At 31.6% G+C, this 19,782-nt stretch overlaps 1 protein-coding gene across 2 annotated transcripts in view; it reads right to left on the bottom strand.

Moving 5' to 3' along the window:
- Positions 1-3,911: 3,911 nt before the first annotated feature.
- LOC139587211 (maltase-glucoamylase-like) overlaps positions 3,912-19,782 on the bottom strand; it is a 31,826-nt gene continuing 15,955 nt past the window's right edge. Inside the window, exons 5-8 of one of the 2 annotated variants that reach the window (XM_071421268.1) lie at positions 18,026-18,160; positions 15,174-15,258; positions 8,235-8,373; positions 3,912-4,221 (exon numbers count right to left, since the gene is read on the bottom strand). In XM_071421268.1, coding sequence (XP_071277369.1) covers positions 3,981-4,221; positions 8,235-8,373; positions 15,174-15,258; positions 18,026-18,160 — 600 coding nt within the window. In that variant the 3' untranslated portion in view covers positions 3,912-3,980. Of the gene's footprint in view, positions 4,222-8,054; positions 8,374-15,173; positions 15,259-18,025; positions 18,161-19,782 lie in introns of both variants that reach the window. The other variant, XR_011678335.1, reaches the window with a different exon arrangement.

Below are 19,782 nucleotides of genomic sequence, written 5' to 3'. Positions count from 1 at the left end.
GGCCATTTTAGGTCATTTTGAGGGCATTTTTGGGGATAAATTTTGGGTCATTTTCAGGTCTTTTTTTAGGGTGATTTTGGGTCATTTTTGGGTCATTTTTTGGGGTAATTTTGGGTTATTTTGGGGTCACTTTTGGGGTCATTTTTGGTTCATTTTGGGTCATTTTCAGGCCTTTTTTAGGGTAATTTTGGTTCATTTTGGGTCATTTTCAGGCCTTTTTTTAGAGTAATTTTGGGGTCATTTTGGGGTTGTTTTGGGTCATTTTGGGTCATTTTCAGGCCTTTTTGGGGGTAATTTTGGGGCATTTTGGGGCATTTGGGGCATTTTGAGGGGGTTTTGGGGAAATTTTGGGGCTTTTTGGGGTCTTTTGGGGTCATTTTTGGGTCATTTGGGGTCCTTTTCAGGCCTTTTTTTAGGGGAATTTGGGTCATTTTTGGGTCATTTTGAGGGTTTTTTGGGGGAATTTTTGGTCATTTTGGGTCATTTTCAGGCCTTTTATAGGGTGATTTTGGGTCATTTTTGGGACATTTTGGGTTATTTGGGGTCATTTTTTGGGGAATTTTGGGTCATTTTTGGGTCATTTTGGGTCATTTTAAGGGGGTTTTTGGGGGAAATTTTTGGGTCATTTTCAGGCCTTTTTTTAGGGGAATTTTGGGTAAATTTTGGGTCATTTTCAGGTCTATTTTTAGGGTAATTTTGGGTAAATTTTGGGCCATTTTAGGTCATTTTGAGGGCATTTTTTGGGGATAAATTTTGGGTCATTTTCAGGTCTTTTTTTAGGGTGATTTTGGGTCATTTTGGGGTCATTTTTGGGGTAATTTTTGGGTTATTTTGGGGTCACTTTTGGGTCATTTTTGGTTCATTTGGGTCATTTTCAGGCCTTTTTTTGGGCAATTTTGGGGCTTTTTGGGGTCATTTTGAGGGGGTTTTTTGGGGTCGTTTTGGGTCATTTTTGGGTCATTTTGGGTCATTTTCAGGTCTTTTTTAGGGTAATTTGGGGGCATTTTTGGGACATTTTGGGGTCATTTTCTTGGGGTCATTTTTGGGTCATTTTGGGTCCTTTTCAGGCCTTTTTTTGGGCAATTTTGGGGCTTTTTGGGGCATTTTGAGGGGGTTTTTTGGGGAATTTTGGGGCTTTTTGGGACATTTTGGGTCATTTTCAGGCCTTTTTTTAGGGGAATTTTTAGGGTAATTTTGGGTCATTTTGAGACATTTTGGGGTCACTTTTGGGGGTAATTTTGGGTAAATTTTGGGTCATTTTGGGTTCTTTTCTGGCCTTTTCTTTGGGTAATTTTGGGGCATTTTTGGGTCATTTTCAGGGTAATTTTGGGACATTTTTGGGTCATTTTGGGTCATTTTCAGGCCTTTTTTTAGGGCAATTTTGGGACTTTTTGGGGTCGTTTTGGGTCATTTGGGGTCATTTTCATGGGGTAATTTTTGGGTCATTTTGGGTCATTTTTGGGTCATTTTGGGGTCATTTTCAGGCCTTTTTTTGGGGTCATTTTGGGTCAATTTTGGGTCATTTTGAGGGGTTTTTTGGGGGAATTTTGAGGCTTTTTGGGGTCATTTCTGGGTTTCTGGGTCATTTTCTTGGGGTAATTTTGGGTCCATTTTTGGGTCATTTTTCAGGTAATTTTCAGGCCTTTTTTTAGGGTAATTTTGGGTCATTTTTGGCACATTTTCAGGCCTTTTTTTTAGGGTAATTTTGAGAAAATTTTGGGTCATTTTCAGGCCTTTTTTTAGGGTAATTTTGAGTAAATTTTTGGGTCATTTTTCGGGTCATTTTCAGGCCTTTTTTAGGGTAATTTTGGGTCATTTTTGGCACATTTTGGGTCATTTTCAGGCCTTTTTTTAGGGTAATTTTGGGTCATTTTGAGGCCTTTTTTTAGGGTAATTTTGGGTAAATTTTGGGTCATTTTTCAGGTCATTTTCAGGCCTTTTTTTAGGGTAATTTTGGGGTAATTTTGGGTCATTTTCTGGGGTCATTTTCAGGCTTATTTTAGGGTAATTTTGGGTAAATTTTGGGTCATTTTGGGTCATTTTCAGGCCTTTTTTAGGGTAATTTGGGGTCATTTTTGGGACATTTTTGGGTCATTTGGGGTCATTTTCTTGGGGTAGTATTTGAGTCATTTTGGGTCATTTTCAATCCTTTTTTATGGTAATTTTGGGTAAATTTTGGGTCATTTTTGGGGTGATTTTCAGGCCTTTTTTAGGGTAATTTTGGGTCATTTTCAGGCCTTTTTTTAGGGTAATTTTGGGCAATTTTTGGGTCATTTTCAGGCCTTTTTTAGAGTAATATTTGGTCATTTTGGGTCATTTTCAGGCCTTTTTTAGGGTAATTTTGGGTCATTTTCAGGCCTTTTTTTAGGGTAATTTTGGGTCATTTTTGGGGTGATTTTCAGGCCTTTTTTAGGGTAATTTTGGGCAATTTTTGGGTCATTTTCAGGCCTTTTTTTAGAGTAATATTTGGTCATTTTGGGTCATTTTCAGGCCTTTTTTTAGGGTAATTTTGGGTCATTTTCAGGCCTTTTTTTAAGGTAATTTTGGGTCATTTTCATGCCTTTTTTTAGGGTAATTTTGGGTCATTTTCAGGCCTTTTTTTAGGGTAATTTTGGGCAATTTTGGGACATTTTGGGTCATTTTCAGGCCTTTTTTTAGGGTAATTTTGGGTCATTTTTGGGGTGATTTTCAGGCCTTTTTTAGGTAATTTGGGTCATTTTTGGGTCATTTTCCGGCCTTTTTTTAGGATAATTTTGGGTCATTTTGGGTCATTTTCAGGCCTTTTTTTAGGGTAATTTTGGGCAATTTTTGGGTCATTTTGGGTCATTTTCAGGTCTATTTTTAGGGTAATTTTGGGTAAATTTTGGCCATTTTAGGTCATTTTGAGGGCATTTTTTGGGGATAAATTTTGGGTCATTTTCAGGTCTTTTTTAGGGTGATTTTGGGTCATTTTGGGGTCATTTTTTGGGTAATTTTTGGGTTATTTTGGGGTCACTTTTGGGGTCATTTTTGGTTCATTTTGGGTCATTTTCAGGCCTTTTTTAGGGTAATTTTGGGTCATTTGGGGGCATTTTGAGGGGGTTTTTTGGGGGAATTTTGGGTCATTTTGGGACATTTTTGGGACATTTTGGGGTCATTTTCTTGGGGTAATTTTGGGTCATTTTGGGACATTTTTGGGTAATTTTGGGTCCTTTTCAGGCCTTTTTTTAGGGTAATTTTGGATCATTTGGGGTCATTTTTGGGGTAATTTTTGGGACATTTTGGGTCATTTTCAGGCCTTTTTTTAGGGGAATTTTGGGTCATTTTGGGTCATTTTGAGGGCGTTTTTTGGGGTAAATTTTGGGACATTTTCAGGCCTTTTTTTAGGGTCATTTTGGGGCATTTTTGGGGCATTTTTGGGACATTTTGGGTCCTTTTCAGGCCTTTTTTTAGGGGAATTCTGGTCATTTTTGGGTCATTTTGAGGGGTTTTTTCGGGAATTTTGGGGCTTTTGGGGTAATTTTGGGGTCATTTTCAGGCCTTTTTTTAGGGCAATTTTAGGTAATTTTTGGGGTAATTTTTGGGTAATTTTGGGTCATTTTCAGGCCTTTTTTTTGGGCAATTTTGGGGCTTTTTGGGGTCGTTTTGGTTATTTGGGGTCATTTTCTCGGGGTAATTTTGGGTCATTTTCAGGTCCTTTTAGGGTAAATTTTAGGGTTTTTTGGGGTCTTTTGGGGTCATTTTGAGGTGGTTTTTTGGGGGAAATTTTGGGGCTTTTTGGGGCATTTTTAGGTCATTTTCAGGCCTTTTTTTGGGCAATTTTGGGGCTTTTTGGGTCGTTTTGGGTTTTCTGGGTCATTTTCTTGGGGTAATTTTGGGTCCATTTTTGGGTCATTTTTTGGGGTCATTTTCATGCCTTTTTTACGGTAATTTTGGGTCAATTTTGTGTCAATTTTGTGTCAATTTCTGGCTTCTTTTCACCTCGTTTTCTCTCATTCTCCTCAAAATTCCCCAATTTTTTTTTTCCCAAAACCACCAATTTTTTTTTTTTTTGGGCAGAACAAACATAAAATTTTGGGGTAAGAAACGAAGATTTTGGGGCTCTCACCCACGATGGATTTGCCCATCTGGTCCCAGGCTGCCGAGTTATCGCCCAACCAGTGCCCGGCCCAGCGGCCGCTGCCCGGGAAGGTCGAGCGCGTCACCACCAGGCCCCGCTCGCCCGTCAGGTTCTGCACAGCCCTGGGGGAAAAATAATCACAGATTTGGGGGAAAAACAATGGATTTTGGGAAAAAATGGGTTTGGGGGAAAAACATGGGTTTGGGGGAAAACATGGGTTTTGGGAAAAAAATCCGGATTTTGGGGAAAAAAATCCGGATTTTGGGGGAAAAAAATCACAGGTTTTGGGGGAAAAATGCGGATTTTGGGGGAAAAAACATGGATTTTGGGGGGAAAAAAAACCGGATTTTGGGGAAAAAAATGCCCCTGGATTTGGGGAAAAATGCCTGGATTTGGGGGAAAAAAATCCCAGATTTGGGGGAAAAATCCGAGTTTTATTTGTCTTGGAATTATTATATAGGATGTGATAATAAAAATTATAATTATTATATAGGATGTGATAATAATAGAGAATGGAATATTCCCAAAAAATATAATAATAATAATACAGGATGTAATAATAATAGAGAATGGAATATTCCCAAATTACATAATTATAATATAGGATGTGATGATAATGATAGAGAATGCAATAGTCCAAAAAAATTATAATTATTATATAGAATGTAATAATAGTATAGAATGGAATATTCCAAAATAATGTAATTATATTATAGGATGTGATAATAATGATAGAGAATGGAATATTCCCAAAAATTATAATTATAATATAGGATATGATAATAATATAGCATGGAATATTCCCAAATAATGTAATTATAATATAGGATGTGATAATAATGATAGAGAATGGAATATTCCCTAGTAACAGAATGCTAATATAGAATATTATAGAATATACAGTATATAGTATATACCGTATGTAATATATATAATTGAATTTGAATATATAACACGGAATATATAATATATATCATAGATTATAAAAAATATAACATAGCATATATAACATCTATCACATAACATAATATATAACTCACCATATATCATATATCATATATATTAAAATATCTATTATATATAACATAATATATAGTATATAACGTGTATTACCACTTTACAATACATACAATAAACTCGATACTATAGAATATAAAATACATCGAATATAGCCTATTTAATATGGAATATAGACTAAAATGGAATACAGACTATTTAATATAGAACATAGACTATTTAAAATCGACTATAGACTATTTAATATAGACTATAGACTATTCAATATGGAATATAGAACTAATTAATATAGGTTATAGACTAATTAATATAGAATATAGACTAATTAATATCGACTGTAGACTATTTAAATATAGATTACACACTATTTAATATGGAATATAGACTATTTAATATATAATATAGAGTATTTAATATCAACTACTTCATATAGACCGTAGCCTATTTAATATGGAATATAGACTAATTAATATAGACCATAGACTAGTTAATACAGAATATAGACCATTTAATATAGAATATAGACTATGTAATATAGACTATAGAATAATATAGACTATAGACTATTTAATATTGACTATAGACTATTAATTTCGACTATAGCCTATTTAATATCGCCCATATCCTATTTAATATAGACCATGGTCTATTCAATATAGACTATTTAATATCGACTATAGCCTATTTAATATAGAACCTAGACTATTTAATATAGACTATAGACTATTTAATATAGAATATAGCCTATTTAATATGGAATATAGCCTATTTAATATCAACTATAGACTAATTATTATAGACTATAGATATTTAATATGGAATGTAGCCTATTTAATATAGACTATAGGCTATTTAATATTGACTATAGACTAATATAGAATATAGACTATTTAATATGGAATATAGACTATAGACTATTTAATATTGACTACAAACTATTAATATAGACTATAGACTATTTAATATAGACCATAGCCTATTTAATATGGAATATAGACTAATAAATATCGACTATAGACTAATTAATATCAACTATAGACTATTTACTCTAGACTATACACTATTTAATATCGACTATAGACTATTTAATATGGAATATAGAATATTTACTATAGAACATAGACTATTTAACATGGAATATAGACTATTTAATATCGACTATTGAGTATTTAATACAGAACATAGACTTTTTAATATAGAACATAGACTATTTAATATTGACTATAGACTATTTAATATCGACTATAGACTAATAGAGAATATAGACTATTAATATGGAATATAGACTATTTAATATAGACTATAGGCTATTTAATATAGACTATAAACTAATGTAGAGCATAGACTAATATAGACTATAGACTATTTAATATCGACTATAGCCTAATTAATATAGACTATAGACTATTTAATACAGACTATAGACTATTTAATATAGATTATAAATTATTTAATATAGAATATAGACTATTTAATATGGAATATTGACTATAGACTAATTAATATAGAACATAGACTATTTAATATCAACTATAGAGTATTTAATATAGACTACAGACTAATATAGACTATAGATTAATTAATATAGACTATAGAGTATTTAATATAGACTATAGACTAATATAGAACAGACTATTTAACATAGATTATAGACTATTTAATATGGAATATAGACTATAGACTACTTAATGTAGAGCATAGACTAATATAGACTATAGACTAATTAATATCGACTATAGACTATTTAATATCAACTATAGACTATTTAATATGGAACGTAGACTATTTAATATCGACTATTGACTATTTAATATCGACTATAGACTATAGACTAATTAATATAGAATATAGACTATTAATATCGACTATAGAGTATTTAATATCGACTATAGACTAATATAGAATATAGACTATTTAATATAGACCATAGCCTATTTAATATAGAATATAGACTATTCAATATGGAATATAGACTATTTCATATAGACTATAGACTAATATAGTCTATAGACTATTTAATATCGACTATAGACTAATATAGACTATAGACTATTTAATATGGAATATAGACTAATTAATATAGACTATAGACTAATTAATATAGAACATAGACTATAGACTAATTAATACAGACCATAGCCCATTTAATATTGCCCATAGCCTATTTAATATCACCCATAGCCTATTTACTATAGACCATATCCTCTTTACTATACACCATGGCCTATTTAATATCGCCCATATCCTATTTACTATAAACCACGGCCTATGTAATATCGCCCATATCCTATTTAATATCGCCCATGGCCTATTCAATATCGCCCATACCCTATTTACTATAAACCATGGCCTATTTAATATCGCCCATATCCTATTTAATATAGACCATGGTCTATTCAATATAGATTATAGACTATTTAATATCGACTATAGACTATTTAATATAGACTATAGCCTATTTAATATCAACTATAGCCTATTTAATATCAACTATAGCCTATTTAATATAGACCATATCCTATTTAATATAGACCATGGTCTATTCAATATAGACTATTTAATATCGACTATAGCCTATTTAATATAGAACCTAGGCTATTTAATATAGACTATAGCCTATTTAATATAGAATATATCCTATTTAATATCAACCATGGCCTATTCAATATTGCCTATAGCCTATTTAATATCAACCATAGCCTATTTAATATAGACCATAGCCTATTTAATATCGCCCATATCCTATTCAATATCACCCATGGCCTATTTAATATTGCCCATAGCATATTTACTATAAACCATGGCCTATTTAATATCACCCATATCCTATTCAATATCACCCATAGCCTATTCAATATCATCGCCCATACCCTATTTCCTATAACCCACGGCCTATGTAATATGGCCCATGGTCTATTCCGTGTATCGGCCGCCCCACCTGAGCGTGGGCTGTGTCTGTGCCCACCCATAGAGGTTGTGGACGTCACCCTATTTAATATTCACCACGGCCTATGTAATATGGCCCATGATCTATTTACTATACACCATATCCTATTCAATACAAAACCTGGCCTATGTAATATGGCCCATGATCTATTCCGCGTATCGGCCGCCCCACCTGAGCGTGGGCTGTGTCTGAGCCCACCCATAGAGGTTGTGGACGTCGTAGTGGCGCACGGGGCTCCCGTCCGGCAGCCGCTGCTCGGCCTCCATGCAGAGCGTCTTGGAACTCAGCCCCTCCCAGCGCGAGGCCAGCTCTGCCCAGAAACGGGGAAAATTCACCCAGATTCGGTCAAAAACAGAACCGGGAAGGATAAAAATGATAAAAAAAATTGGGTTTATTTTGGGTCAAAAATAGCCAAGGGAGGGATAAAAAATGGCAAAAAAATTGGATTTATTTTGATGGTTTTGGAACTCAGCCCCTCCCAGCGCGAGGCCAACTCTGCCCAAAAACGGGGAAAATTCACCCAGATTCGGTCAAAAACAGAACCCAAGAAGGATAAAAATGATAAAAAAAATTGGGTTTATTTTGGTGGGTTTGGAAGGTAAATTGGGTGAAAATAGCCAAGGGAGGGATAAAAAATGATAAAATAATTTGAATTATTTTGGTGGTTTTGGAAGCTAAATTTGGTGAAAATAGCACCCGGGAGGGACAAAAAAAGAGAAAAAAATTGGATTTATTTTGGTGGGTTTGGGACCTAAATTGGGTGAAAATAGCACAGGGGAGGGATAAAAAATTAATTAAAATTTTGATTTATTTTGGTGGTTTTGGAAGGTAAATTGGGTGAAAATAGCACCCAAGAGGGATAAAAAATGACAAAAAAATTTGAATTATTTTGATGGTTTTGGAACACAAATTGGGTCAAAAACAGAACTGGGAAGGGATAAAAATGATAAAAAAAATTGGTTTATTTTGGTGGGTTTGGGACCTAAATTGGGTGAAAATAGCGCCCGGGAGGGATAAAAAATTAATTAAAAATTTGATTTATTTTGGTGGTTTTGGAACTCAAACCCCACCCAAATTCAGTCAAGAAAATCACCTGGGAGTAATTAAAATTTATTTAAAATTTGATTAATTTTCATGGTTTTGGGACCTAAATTTGGTCAAAAGAGCATCCGGGGAGGGATAAAAAATGACAAAAAATTGGATTTATTTTGGTGGGTTTGGGACCTAAATTGGGTGAAAAATAGCCAAGGGAGGGATAAAAAATGACCAAAAAATTGGATTTATTTTGGTGGTTTTGGAAGGTAAATTGGGTCAAAAATAGCCAAGGGAGGGATAAAAAATGACAAAAAAATTTGAATTATTTTGGTGGTTTTGGAACTTAAATTTGGTTAAAACAGCACCCGGAAGGGACAAAAAATGACCAAAAAATTGGATTTATTTTGATGGTTTTGGAAGCTAAATTGGGTGAAAACAGCACCCAAGAGGGATAAAAAATTAATTAAAATTTTGATTTATTTTGGTGGTTTTGGAACTCAGCCCCTCCCAGCGCGAGCCCAGCTCTGCCCAAAAACGGGGAAAATTCCCCAAAATTCGGTCAAAAAGTTTAAGGACCCAAATCCAGATTTAATTCCCGTTTTGGTCATTTTTAGAAACAAAAAATTCATTTTAATTCCCATTTTTAGTGACAAAAAATTCATTTTAATTCCTATTTTTAGTGACCAAAAATCCATTTTAATTCCTATTTTTAGTGACCAAAAAATCCATTCTAATTCCTATTTTTAGTGACCCAAACCCATCATTAATTCCCATTTTTAGTGACCAAAAATCCATTTTAATTCCCATTTTTAATGACCAAAAATTCCTTTTAATTCCAATTTTTAATAACCCAAAATTCCATTTTAATTCCCATTTTTAGTGACCCAAACCCATCATTAATTCCCCTTTTTAATGACCAAAAATCCATTTAAAATCCCATTTTTAATGACCAAAAATCCATTTTAATTCCCATTTTAATGACCAAAAATCCATTTAAAATCCCATTTTAATGACCAAAAATCCATTTTAATTCCAATTTTTGCCATTTTTATCCCCCAACCCCATTTCCCCCCCATTTTCCCCATTTTCCGCCCCCAAGAATCCAAATTTAATTCCCATTTTTGTCCTTTTTAATGACAAAAAATCCATTTAAAATCCAATTTTTAATGACCCAAACCCATCATTAATTCCCATTTTTACTGACCAAAAATCCATTTAAAATCCCATTTATAGGGACCAAAAATCTCTTTTAATTCCCATTTTTAATGACCAAAAACCCATTTAAAATCCAATTTTTAATGACCAAAAATCCAAATTTAATTCCCATTTTTACCATTTTTAATGACCAAAAATCCATATTTAATTCCCATTTTAATGACCAAAAATCCATTTAAAATCCCATTTTTAATGACCAAAAATCCATTTTAATTCCCATTTTTAGTGACCCAAATCCATATTTAATTCAAATTTTTGCCATTTTTAATGACCAAAAATCCATTTAAAATCCCATTTTTAATGACAAAAAATCCATTTAAAATCCGATTTTTAATGACAAAAAATCCATTTTAATTCCCATTTTTAATGACCAAAAATCCATTTTAATTCCCATTTTTTAATGACCAAAAGCCCATTTAAAATCCAATTTTTAATAACAAAAAATCCATTTTAATTCCCATTTTTAGAGACCAAAAACCCATTTTATTTCCTATTTTTGTCATTAAAAATGGCAAAAAATCCATTTAAAATCCAATTTTTAATGATCAAAAATCCATTTAAAATCCATTTTAATTCCCATTTTTAATGACCAAAAATCCATTTTAATTCCCATTTTTGTCCTTTTTAATGACCAAAAATCCATTTAAAATCCCATTTTTAATGACCAAAAACCCATTTAAAATCCAATTTTTAGTGACAAAAAATCCATTTCAAATCCAATTTTTAATGACCAAAAACCCATTTAAAATCCAATTTTTAATAACCAAAAATTCCATCTTAATTCCCATTTTTAGTGACCCAAACCCATCATTAATTCCCATTTTTACTGACCAAAAATCCATTTAAAATCCCATTTTTTAATGACCAAAAATCCATTTAAAATCCCACTTTTAATGGCAAAAAATCCATTTAAAATCCAATTTTTAATGACCCAAACCCATCATTAATTCCCATTCTTAATGACCAAAAACCCATTTAAAATCCCATTTTTAATGACAAAAAATTCATTTTAATTCACATTTTTGCCATTTTTAACGACAAAAAATCCATTTTAATTCCCAATTTTAAAATCCCATTTTTAATGACCAAAAATCCATTTAAAATCCAATTTTTAATGACCAAAAACCCATTAAAAATCCCATTTTAATGACCAAAAATCCAAATTTAATTCCCATTTTTGTCCTTTTTAATGACAAAAAATCCATTTAAAATCCAATTTTTGTCATTAAAAATAGCAAAAAAACCATTTAAAATCCAATTTTTAATGACCAAAAATCCATTTAAAATCCTATTTTTGTCATTAAAAATAGCAAAAAATTCATTTTAATTCCAATTTTTGCCATTTTTACCCCCCAACCCCATTTCCCTCCCAATTTTCCCCATTTTCCACCCCCAAAAATCCAAATTTAATTCCCATTTTTGTCCTTTTTAATGACCAAAAATCCATTTAAAATCCCATTTTTAATGACAAAAATCCATTTAAAATCCAATTTTTAATGACCAAAAAATCCATTTAAAATCCCATTTTTAGGCACCAAAAATCCAAATTTAATTCCCATTTTTGTCCTTTTTAATGACAAAAAACCCATTTAAAATCCTATTTTCAATAACCAAAAATCCAAATTTAATTTCCATTTTTGTCATTTTTAGTGACCAAAAATCCATTTAAAATCCCATTTTTAATGACCAAAAATCCATTTAAAATCCCATTTTTAGTGACCAAAAATCCATTTTAATTCCCATTTTTAATGACCAGAAATCCATTTAAAATCCCATTTTTAGGCACCAAAAATCCGTATTTAATTCAAATTTTCGTCCTTTTTAATGACCAAAAATCCATTTAAATTCCCATTTTTAATGACCATTAAAAATCCATTTTAATTCAAATTTTTGTCCTTTTTAATGACCAAAAATCCATTTAAAATCCCATTTATAGGGACCAAAAATTCAGATTTAATTCCCATTTTTAATGACAAAAATCCATTTAAAATCCAATTTTAATGACCCAAACCCATCATTAACTCCCATTTTTACTGACCAAAAATCCATTTAAAATCCCTTTTTTAATGACCAAAAACCCATTTAAAATCCAATTTTTAATAACCAAAAATTCCATTTTAATTCCCATTTTTATTGACCCAAACCCATCACTAATTCCCATTTTTACTGACCAAAAATCCATTTAAAATCCCATTTTTTAATGACCAAAAATCCATTTAAAATCCCACTTTTAATGGCAAAAAATCCATTTAAAATCCAATTTTTAATGACCCAAACCCATCATTAATTCCCATTCTTAATGACCAAAAACCCATTTAAAATCCCATTTTTAATGACAAAAAATTCATTTTAATTCACATTTTTGCCATTTTTAACGACAAAAAATCCATTTTAATTCCCAATTTTAAAATCCCATTTTTAATGACCAAAAATCCATTTAAAATCCAATTTTTAATGACCAAAAATCCCCTTTAATTCCCATTTTTATAACCAAAAATCCATTTTAATTCCCATTTCTTAATGACCAAAAACCCATTTAAAATCCAATTTTTAATAACAAAAAATCCATTTTAATTCCCATTTTTAGAGAACAAAAATCCACTTTAATTCCTATTTTTGTCATTAAAAATGGCAAAAAATCCATTTAAAATCCCATTTTTAATGACCAAAAATCCAATTTAAAATCCAACTTTTAATGACAAAAAATCAATTTAAAATCCCATTTTTGCCATTTTTTAATGACAAAAAATCCATTTAAAATCCAATTTTTAATGACAAAAAAATCCATTTAAAATCCCATTTTTGTCCTTTTTAACGACAAAAAATCCATTTAAAATCCAATTTTTGCCATTTTTACCCCCCAACCCCATTTCCCCCCAATTTTCCCCATTTTCCACCCCCAAGAATCCAAATTTAATTCCCATTTTTGTCCTTTTTAATGACAAAAAATCCATTTAAAATCCAATTTTTAATGACCCAAACCCATCATTAATTCCCATTTTTTAGGGACCAAAAATCCATTTAAAATCCCATTTATAGGGACCAAAAATTCAGATTTAATTCCCATTTTTAATGACCAAAAATCCATTTAAAATCCCATTTTTAGTGACCAAAAATCCCTTTTAATTCCCATTTTTGTCCTTTTTAATGACAAAAAACCCATTTAAAATCCCATTTTTGCCATTTTTTAATGACCAAAAATCCATTTAAAATCCCATTTTTTATGACCAAAAATCCATTTTAATTCCCATTTTTGTCATTAAAAGTGGCAAAAAATCCATTTAAAATCCAATTTTTAATGACCAAAAATCCATTTAAAATCCATTTTAATTCCCATTTTTAATGACCAAAAATCCATTTTAATTCTCATTTTTAATGACCAAAAATCCATTTAAAATCCCATTTTTAATGACCAAAAACCCATTAAAAATCCCATTTTAATGACCAAAAATCCAAATTTAATTCCCATTTTTGTCCTTTTTAATGACCAAAAACCCATTTAAAATCCAATTTTTAATGACCAAAAATCCATTTAAAATCCCATTTTTGTCCTTTTTAACGACAAAAAATCCATTTAAAATCCAATTTTTGCCATTTTTACCCCCCAACCCCATTTCCCCCCCAATTTTCCCCATTTTCCACCCCCAAAAATCCAAATTTAATGTGCATTTTTGTCATTAAAAACGGCAAAAAATCCATTTAAAATCCCATTTTTAGTGACCAAAAATCCATTTAAAATCCCATTTTTAGGCACCAAAAATCCAAATTTAATTCCCATTTTTAGGCACCAAAAATCCAAATTTAATGTGCATTTTTGTCATTAAAAATGGCAGAAAATCCATTTAAAATCCCATTTTTAATTACAAAAAATCCACTTTAATTCACATTTTTGCCATTTTTAACGACCAAAAATCCAAATTTAATTCCAATTTTTGCCATTTTTACCCCCCAACCCCATTTCCCTCCCAATTTTCCCCATTTTCCACCCCCAAAAATCCAAATTTAATGTGCATTTTTGTCATTAAAAATGGCAAAAAATCCATTTAAAATCCCATTTATGGACCAAAAATCCATTTAAAATCCAATTTTTAATGACCCAAAATCCAAATTTAATTCCCATTTTTAGGTACCAAAAATCCAAATTTAATGTGCATTTTTGTCATTAAAAATGGCAGAAAATCCATTTAAAATCCCATTTTTAATTACAAAAAATCCACTTTAATTCACATTTTTGCCATTTTTAACGACCAAAAATCCAAATTTAATTCCAATTTTTGCCATTTTTACCCCCCAACCCCATTTCCCTCCCAATTTTCCCCATTTTCCACTCCCAAAAATCCAAATTTAATTCCCATTTTTGTCCTTTTTAATGACCAAAAATCCATTTAAAATCCCATTTTTAATGACAAAAATCCATTTAAAATCCAATTTTTAATGACCAAAAAATCCATTTAAAATCCCATTTTTAGGCACCAAAAATCCAAATTTAATTCCCATTTTTGTCATTTTTAGTGACCAAAAATCCATATTTAATTCCCATTTATTCACCAAAAATCCATTTAAAATTCCAATTTTTAGTGACCAAAAATCCATTTAAAATCCAATTTTTAGTGACCCAAACCCATCATTAATTCCCATTTTTACTGACCAAAAACCCATTTAAAATCCCATTTTAATGACCAAAAATCCATTTTAATTCCCATTTTAATGACCAAAAATCCATTTAAAATCCAATTTTAATGACCAAAAATCCATTTTAATTCCAATTTTTGCCATTTTTATCCCCCAACCCCATTTCCCTCCCCATTTTCCCCATTTTCCACCCCCAAAAATCCAAATTTTGGGTTTTTTTGCACTCACGGGGGACGTAGGGGGGGAAGTTGAGGCCGCGCTCGCTGCAGCCGCCGACGGCGCCGTGGACGAAACTCGAGGGCTCGTTCATGTCCTGGGGGAAATTCCGTTAAAATTGGGGAAAAATCCGAATTTTTGGGGAATTTATTCGGGAGTTTGGGGAATTTAATGGAAATTTGGGGGTTGGATAGGAGGGGAGGGGAAAGGGCAAAAAAAATGGGATTTTTTTCATGATTTTTTTCTTTTTTTTGGGGTGAAATCCATCAAAAAATGGGATTTTTTTCACTATTTTTGGGCTGAAATCCACCAAAAAAATTGGGATTTTTTTCATTATTTTTGGGCTAAAATCTACGAAAAAAAAGGAATTTCTTTTCATTATTTTTGGGCTGAAATCCTCAAAAAAAAGGGAATTTTTTTTCATTATTTTTGGGCTGAAATCCTCAAAAAAAAGGGAATTTTTTTCATTATTTTTAGGCTTAAATCCTCCCCAAAATGAAGATTTTTTTCATTATTTTCAGGCCAAAATCCACCAAAAATATTGGGATTTTTGTTCAATATTTTTGGGCTGAAATCCACCAAAACCGGGGATTTTTCACCAGATTTTTGGAGCTGAAATCTGCCCCAAAATTGGGATTTTTTTTCAGGATTTTTGGGCTGAAATCCACCAAAAAAGGGGATTTTTGTTCAATATTTTTGGGTTAAAATCCTCCCAAAAAAAGGGATTTTTGCTCATTATTTTCGGGCTGAAATCCACCGAAAAAATTGGGATTTTTTTTTATTATTTTTGGGTTAAAATCTGCCCTAAAAAATTGGGATTTTTTTCATTATTTTTGGCTAAAATCCACCCAAAAAATTGGGATTTTTTTCATTATTTTTGGGTTAAAATCCACCAAAAAAATTGAGATTTTTTTCATTATTTTTGGGCTGAAATGTTAAAAAAAAGGAATTTTTTTCAGGAGTTTTGGGCTGAAATCTGCCCCAAAAAAAGGGATTTTTTTTCAGGATTTTTGGGGTTGAAATGGTAAAAAAAAAGGGATTTTTGGGGGGGTTTTTGGGGTGAAATGGGAAAAAAATGGGATTTTTTTCATTATTTTTTCATTATTTTTGGGCTGAAATCCATCAAAAAATGGGATTTTTTTCAGGATTTTTGGGGCTGAAATCCACCCAAAAAATGGGATTTTTTTTTCAAGATTTTTGGGTTAAAATGCCACCAAAAAAAAAAAAAAATTCAGGATTTTTGGACTCAAATGCCTCCAAAAAATGGAATTTTTTGTGTAGGATTTTGGGGTTGAAATGTTAAAAAAATGGGATTTTTTTCAGGAGTTTTTGGGTTGAAATCCATCAAAAAATGGGATTTTTTTGGGATGAAATTTGCCCTAAAAAAGGGGAATTTTGACATTATTTTTGGGCCAAAATGCTAAAAAAAAAGGAATTTTTTTCACGAGTTTTGGGCTGAAATCCATCAAAAAATGGGGATTTTTTTCACTATTTTTGGGCTGAAATGCCTCCAAAAAAAAGAGATTTTTTTTCATTATTTTTGGGGTGAAATGGTAAAAAAATGGGATTTTTTTCATTATTTTTGGGTTGAAATCCATCAAAAAATGGGATTTTTTTCACTATTTTTGGGCTGAAATCCACCAAAAAACGAGGATTTTTCCCCAGATTTTTGGACCTAAATCTGCCCCAAAATTGGGATTTTTTTTCACTATTTTTGGGCTGAAATCCACCAAAAAAATTGGGATTTTTTTCATTATTTTTGGGCTAAAATCTACGAAAAAAAAGGAATTTTTTTTCATTATTTTTGGGCTGAAATCCTCAAAAAAAAGGGAATTTTTTTTCATTATTCTTGGGCTGAAATCCTCAAAAAAAAAGGGAATTTTTTTCATTATTTTTAGGCTTAAATCCTCCCCAAAATGAAGATTTTTTTCATTATTTTCAGGCCAAAATCCACCAAAAATATTGGGATTTTTGTTCAATATTTTTGGGCTGAAATCCACCAAAACCGGGGATTTTTCACCAGATTTTTGGAGCTGAAATCTGCCCCAAAATTGGGATTTTTTTTCAGGATTTTTGGGCTGAAATCCACCAAAAAAGGGGATTTTTGTTCAATATTTTTGGGTTAAAATCCTCCCAAAAAAAGGGATTTTTGCTCATTATTTTTGGGCTAAAATCCACCAAAAAAAGGGATTTAAAATAATTTATTTTGGGCAAAAATCCGCAAAAAAAAAGAGATTTTTTTTCATTATTTTCAGGCCAAAATCCACCACAAAAATTGGGATTTTTTCCATTATTTTTGGGCTTCAATCCACCAAAAAAGGGGAATTTTTTTTCATTATTTTTGAGCTGAAATCTGCCCTAAAATTGGGATTTTTTTTCAGGATTTTCGGGCTAAAATCCACCCAAAAAATCGGGATCTTTTTCATTATTTTTGGGCTGAAATCCACCAAAAAATTGGGATTTTTTCCATTATTTTTGGGCTGAAATCCACCAAAAAAATGGGGATTTTTGTTCAATATTTTTGGGTTAAAATCGTCCCAAAAAAAGGGATTTTTTTTCATTATTTTCAGGCTAAAATCCACCAAAAAAATTGAGATTTTTTCCATTATTTTTGGGCTAAAATCTACGAAAAAATTGGGATTTTTTCCATTATTTTTGGGCTAAAATCCACGAAAAAATTGGAATTTTTTCCATTATTTTTGGGCTAAAATCCACGAAAAAATTGGAATTTTTTCCATTATTTTTGGGCTAAAATCCGCAAAAAAAAAGGGAATTTTTTTCATTATTTTGGACCCGAAATCTGCCCCAAAATTGGGATTTTTCCCTCATTTTTAGGCTAAAAAATGGGAATTTTGGGCACTCACGATCCAGATGCCGTCGAATTTGATGCTGAGCGAGGAATTCCGGGGGTTCTGGAAAACCTCGGAGATTTCCCGGGCCCACCAGGCCTGCGTGGAATTCCGGAAAAAATCCGGCACCGCCGCGAAAGCGCGGAACAGCTGGGGGAAATTAATTAATTACGGGAATTAATTAGGGGAATTCATTATGGGAATTCAATTAATTATGGGAATTTAATTACAGAATTTATTGGGGTTGGAGTGGGAGTTTAATTGGAGTAAAGGACAAAATCCAACATGGCCGTGAAAGCGCGGAACAGCTGGGGAAAAATTAATTAATTACGGGAATTAATTAGGGGAATTAAATTAATTATGGGAATTAAATTAATTATGGGAATTTAATTACAGAATTTATTGGGGTTGGAGTGGGAGTTTAATTGGAGTAAAGGACAAAATCCAACATGGCCGTGAAAGCACCGAACAGCTGGGGAAAATTAATTAATTATGGTAATTAATGATGGTAATTAATTAATTATGGGAATTAAATTAACAGAATTTATTGGAGTAGAGGAAAAAATCCAACATGGCCACAAAGGGGCAGAAGAGCTGGGGGGAAAAAGGTGATTAATTATGGTAATTATTATGGGAATTAATTATGGGAATTAATTATGGGAATTAATTATGGGAATTAATTATGGGATTAATGATGAAAATAAAATTAATTATGGGAATTAAATCAACAGAGAGTTCATTAAAATGGGGATTAATTGGGTTTGGAATTGGAGTTTAATTGGGAAAAATCCAACATGGCCGTGAAAGCGTGGAACAGCTGGGGGAAATTCATTAATTACGGGAATTAATTATGGTAATTAATTATGAAAACAAAATTAATTATGGGAATTAAATCAACAGAGAGTTCGTTAAAATGGGGATTAATTGGGTTTGGAATTGGAGTTTAATTGGGAAAAATCCAACATGGCCGTGAAAGTGCAGAACAGCTGGGGAAAAATTAATTAATTATGGGAATTAATTAGGGGAATTAAATTAATTATGGGAATTAAATTAACAGAATTTATTGGGGTTGGAGCAGAGGAAAAAATCCAACATGGCCGCAAAGGGGCAGAAGAGCTGGGGGGAAAAGGTGATTAATTATGGGATTAATTATGGTAATTAATTATGGGAATTAAATTTATTATGGTAATTGAATTGTGGTAATTAGGTTAATTATGGTATTCAAATTGTGGTAATTAGATTAAGAGGAAGTGAATTCAAATGGGGATTAATTGGGTTTGGAATTGGAGTTTAATTGGGAAAAATCCAACATGGCCGTGAAAGCGCGGAACAGCTGGGGAAAATTAATTAATTACGGGAATTAATTAGGGGAATTAAATTAATTATGGGAATTAATTACGGGAATTAATGATGAAAATAAAATTAATTATGGGAATTAAATTAACAGAATTTAGTCAAGTTTAATTGAGTCGAGGAAAAAATCCAACATGGCCACAAAGGGGCAGAGCAGCTGGCAAAAAAAATGCAATTAATTATGGTAATTAATTATGGGAATTAATTAATTATGGGAATTAAATTAACAGAATTTATTGGAGTAGAGGAAAAAATCCAACATGGCCGCAAAGGGGCAGAAGAGCTGGGGGGAAAAAGGTGATTAATTATGGGAATTAATTATGGGAATTAATTATGGGAATTAAATTTATTATGGTAATTGAATTGTGGTAATTAGGTTAATTATGGTATTCAAATTGTGGTAATTAGATTAAGAGGAA

Source organism: Agelaius tricolor, unplaced genomic scaffold, assembly GCF_023055355.1.
Source record: "Agelaius tricolor isolate 1412-34295 unplaced genomic scaffold, bAgeTri1.0.p SCAF_201, whole genome shotgun sequence".
Lineage (NCBI taxonomy): Eukaryota > Metazoa > Chordata > Aves > Passeriformes > Icteridae > Agelaius > Agelaius tricolor.
Note: the sequence above shows the minus strand (reverse complement) of the source record. Positions and strands in the feature narration are given on the sequence as shown.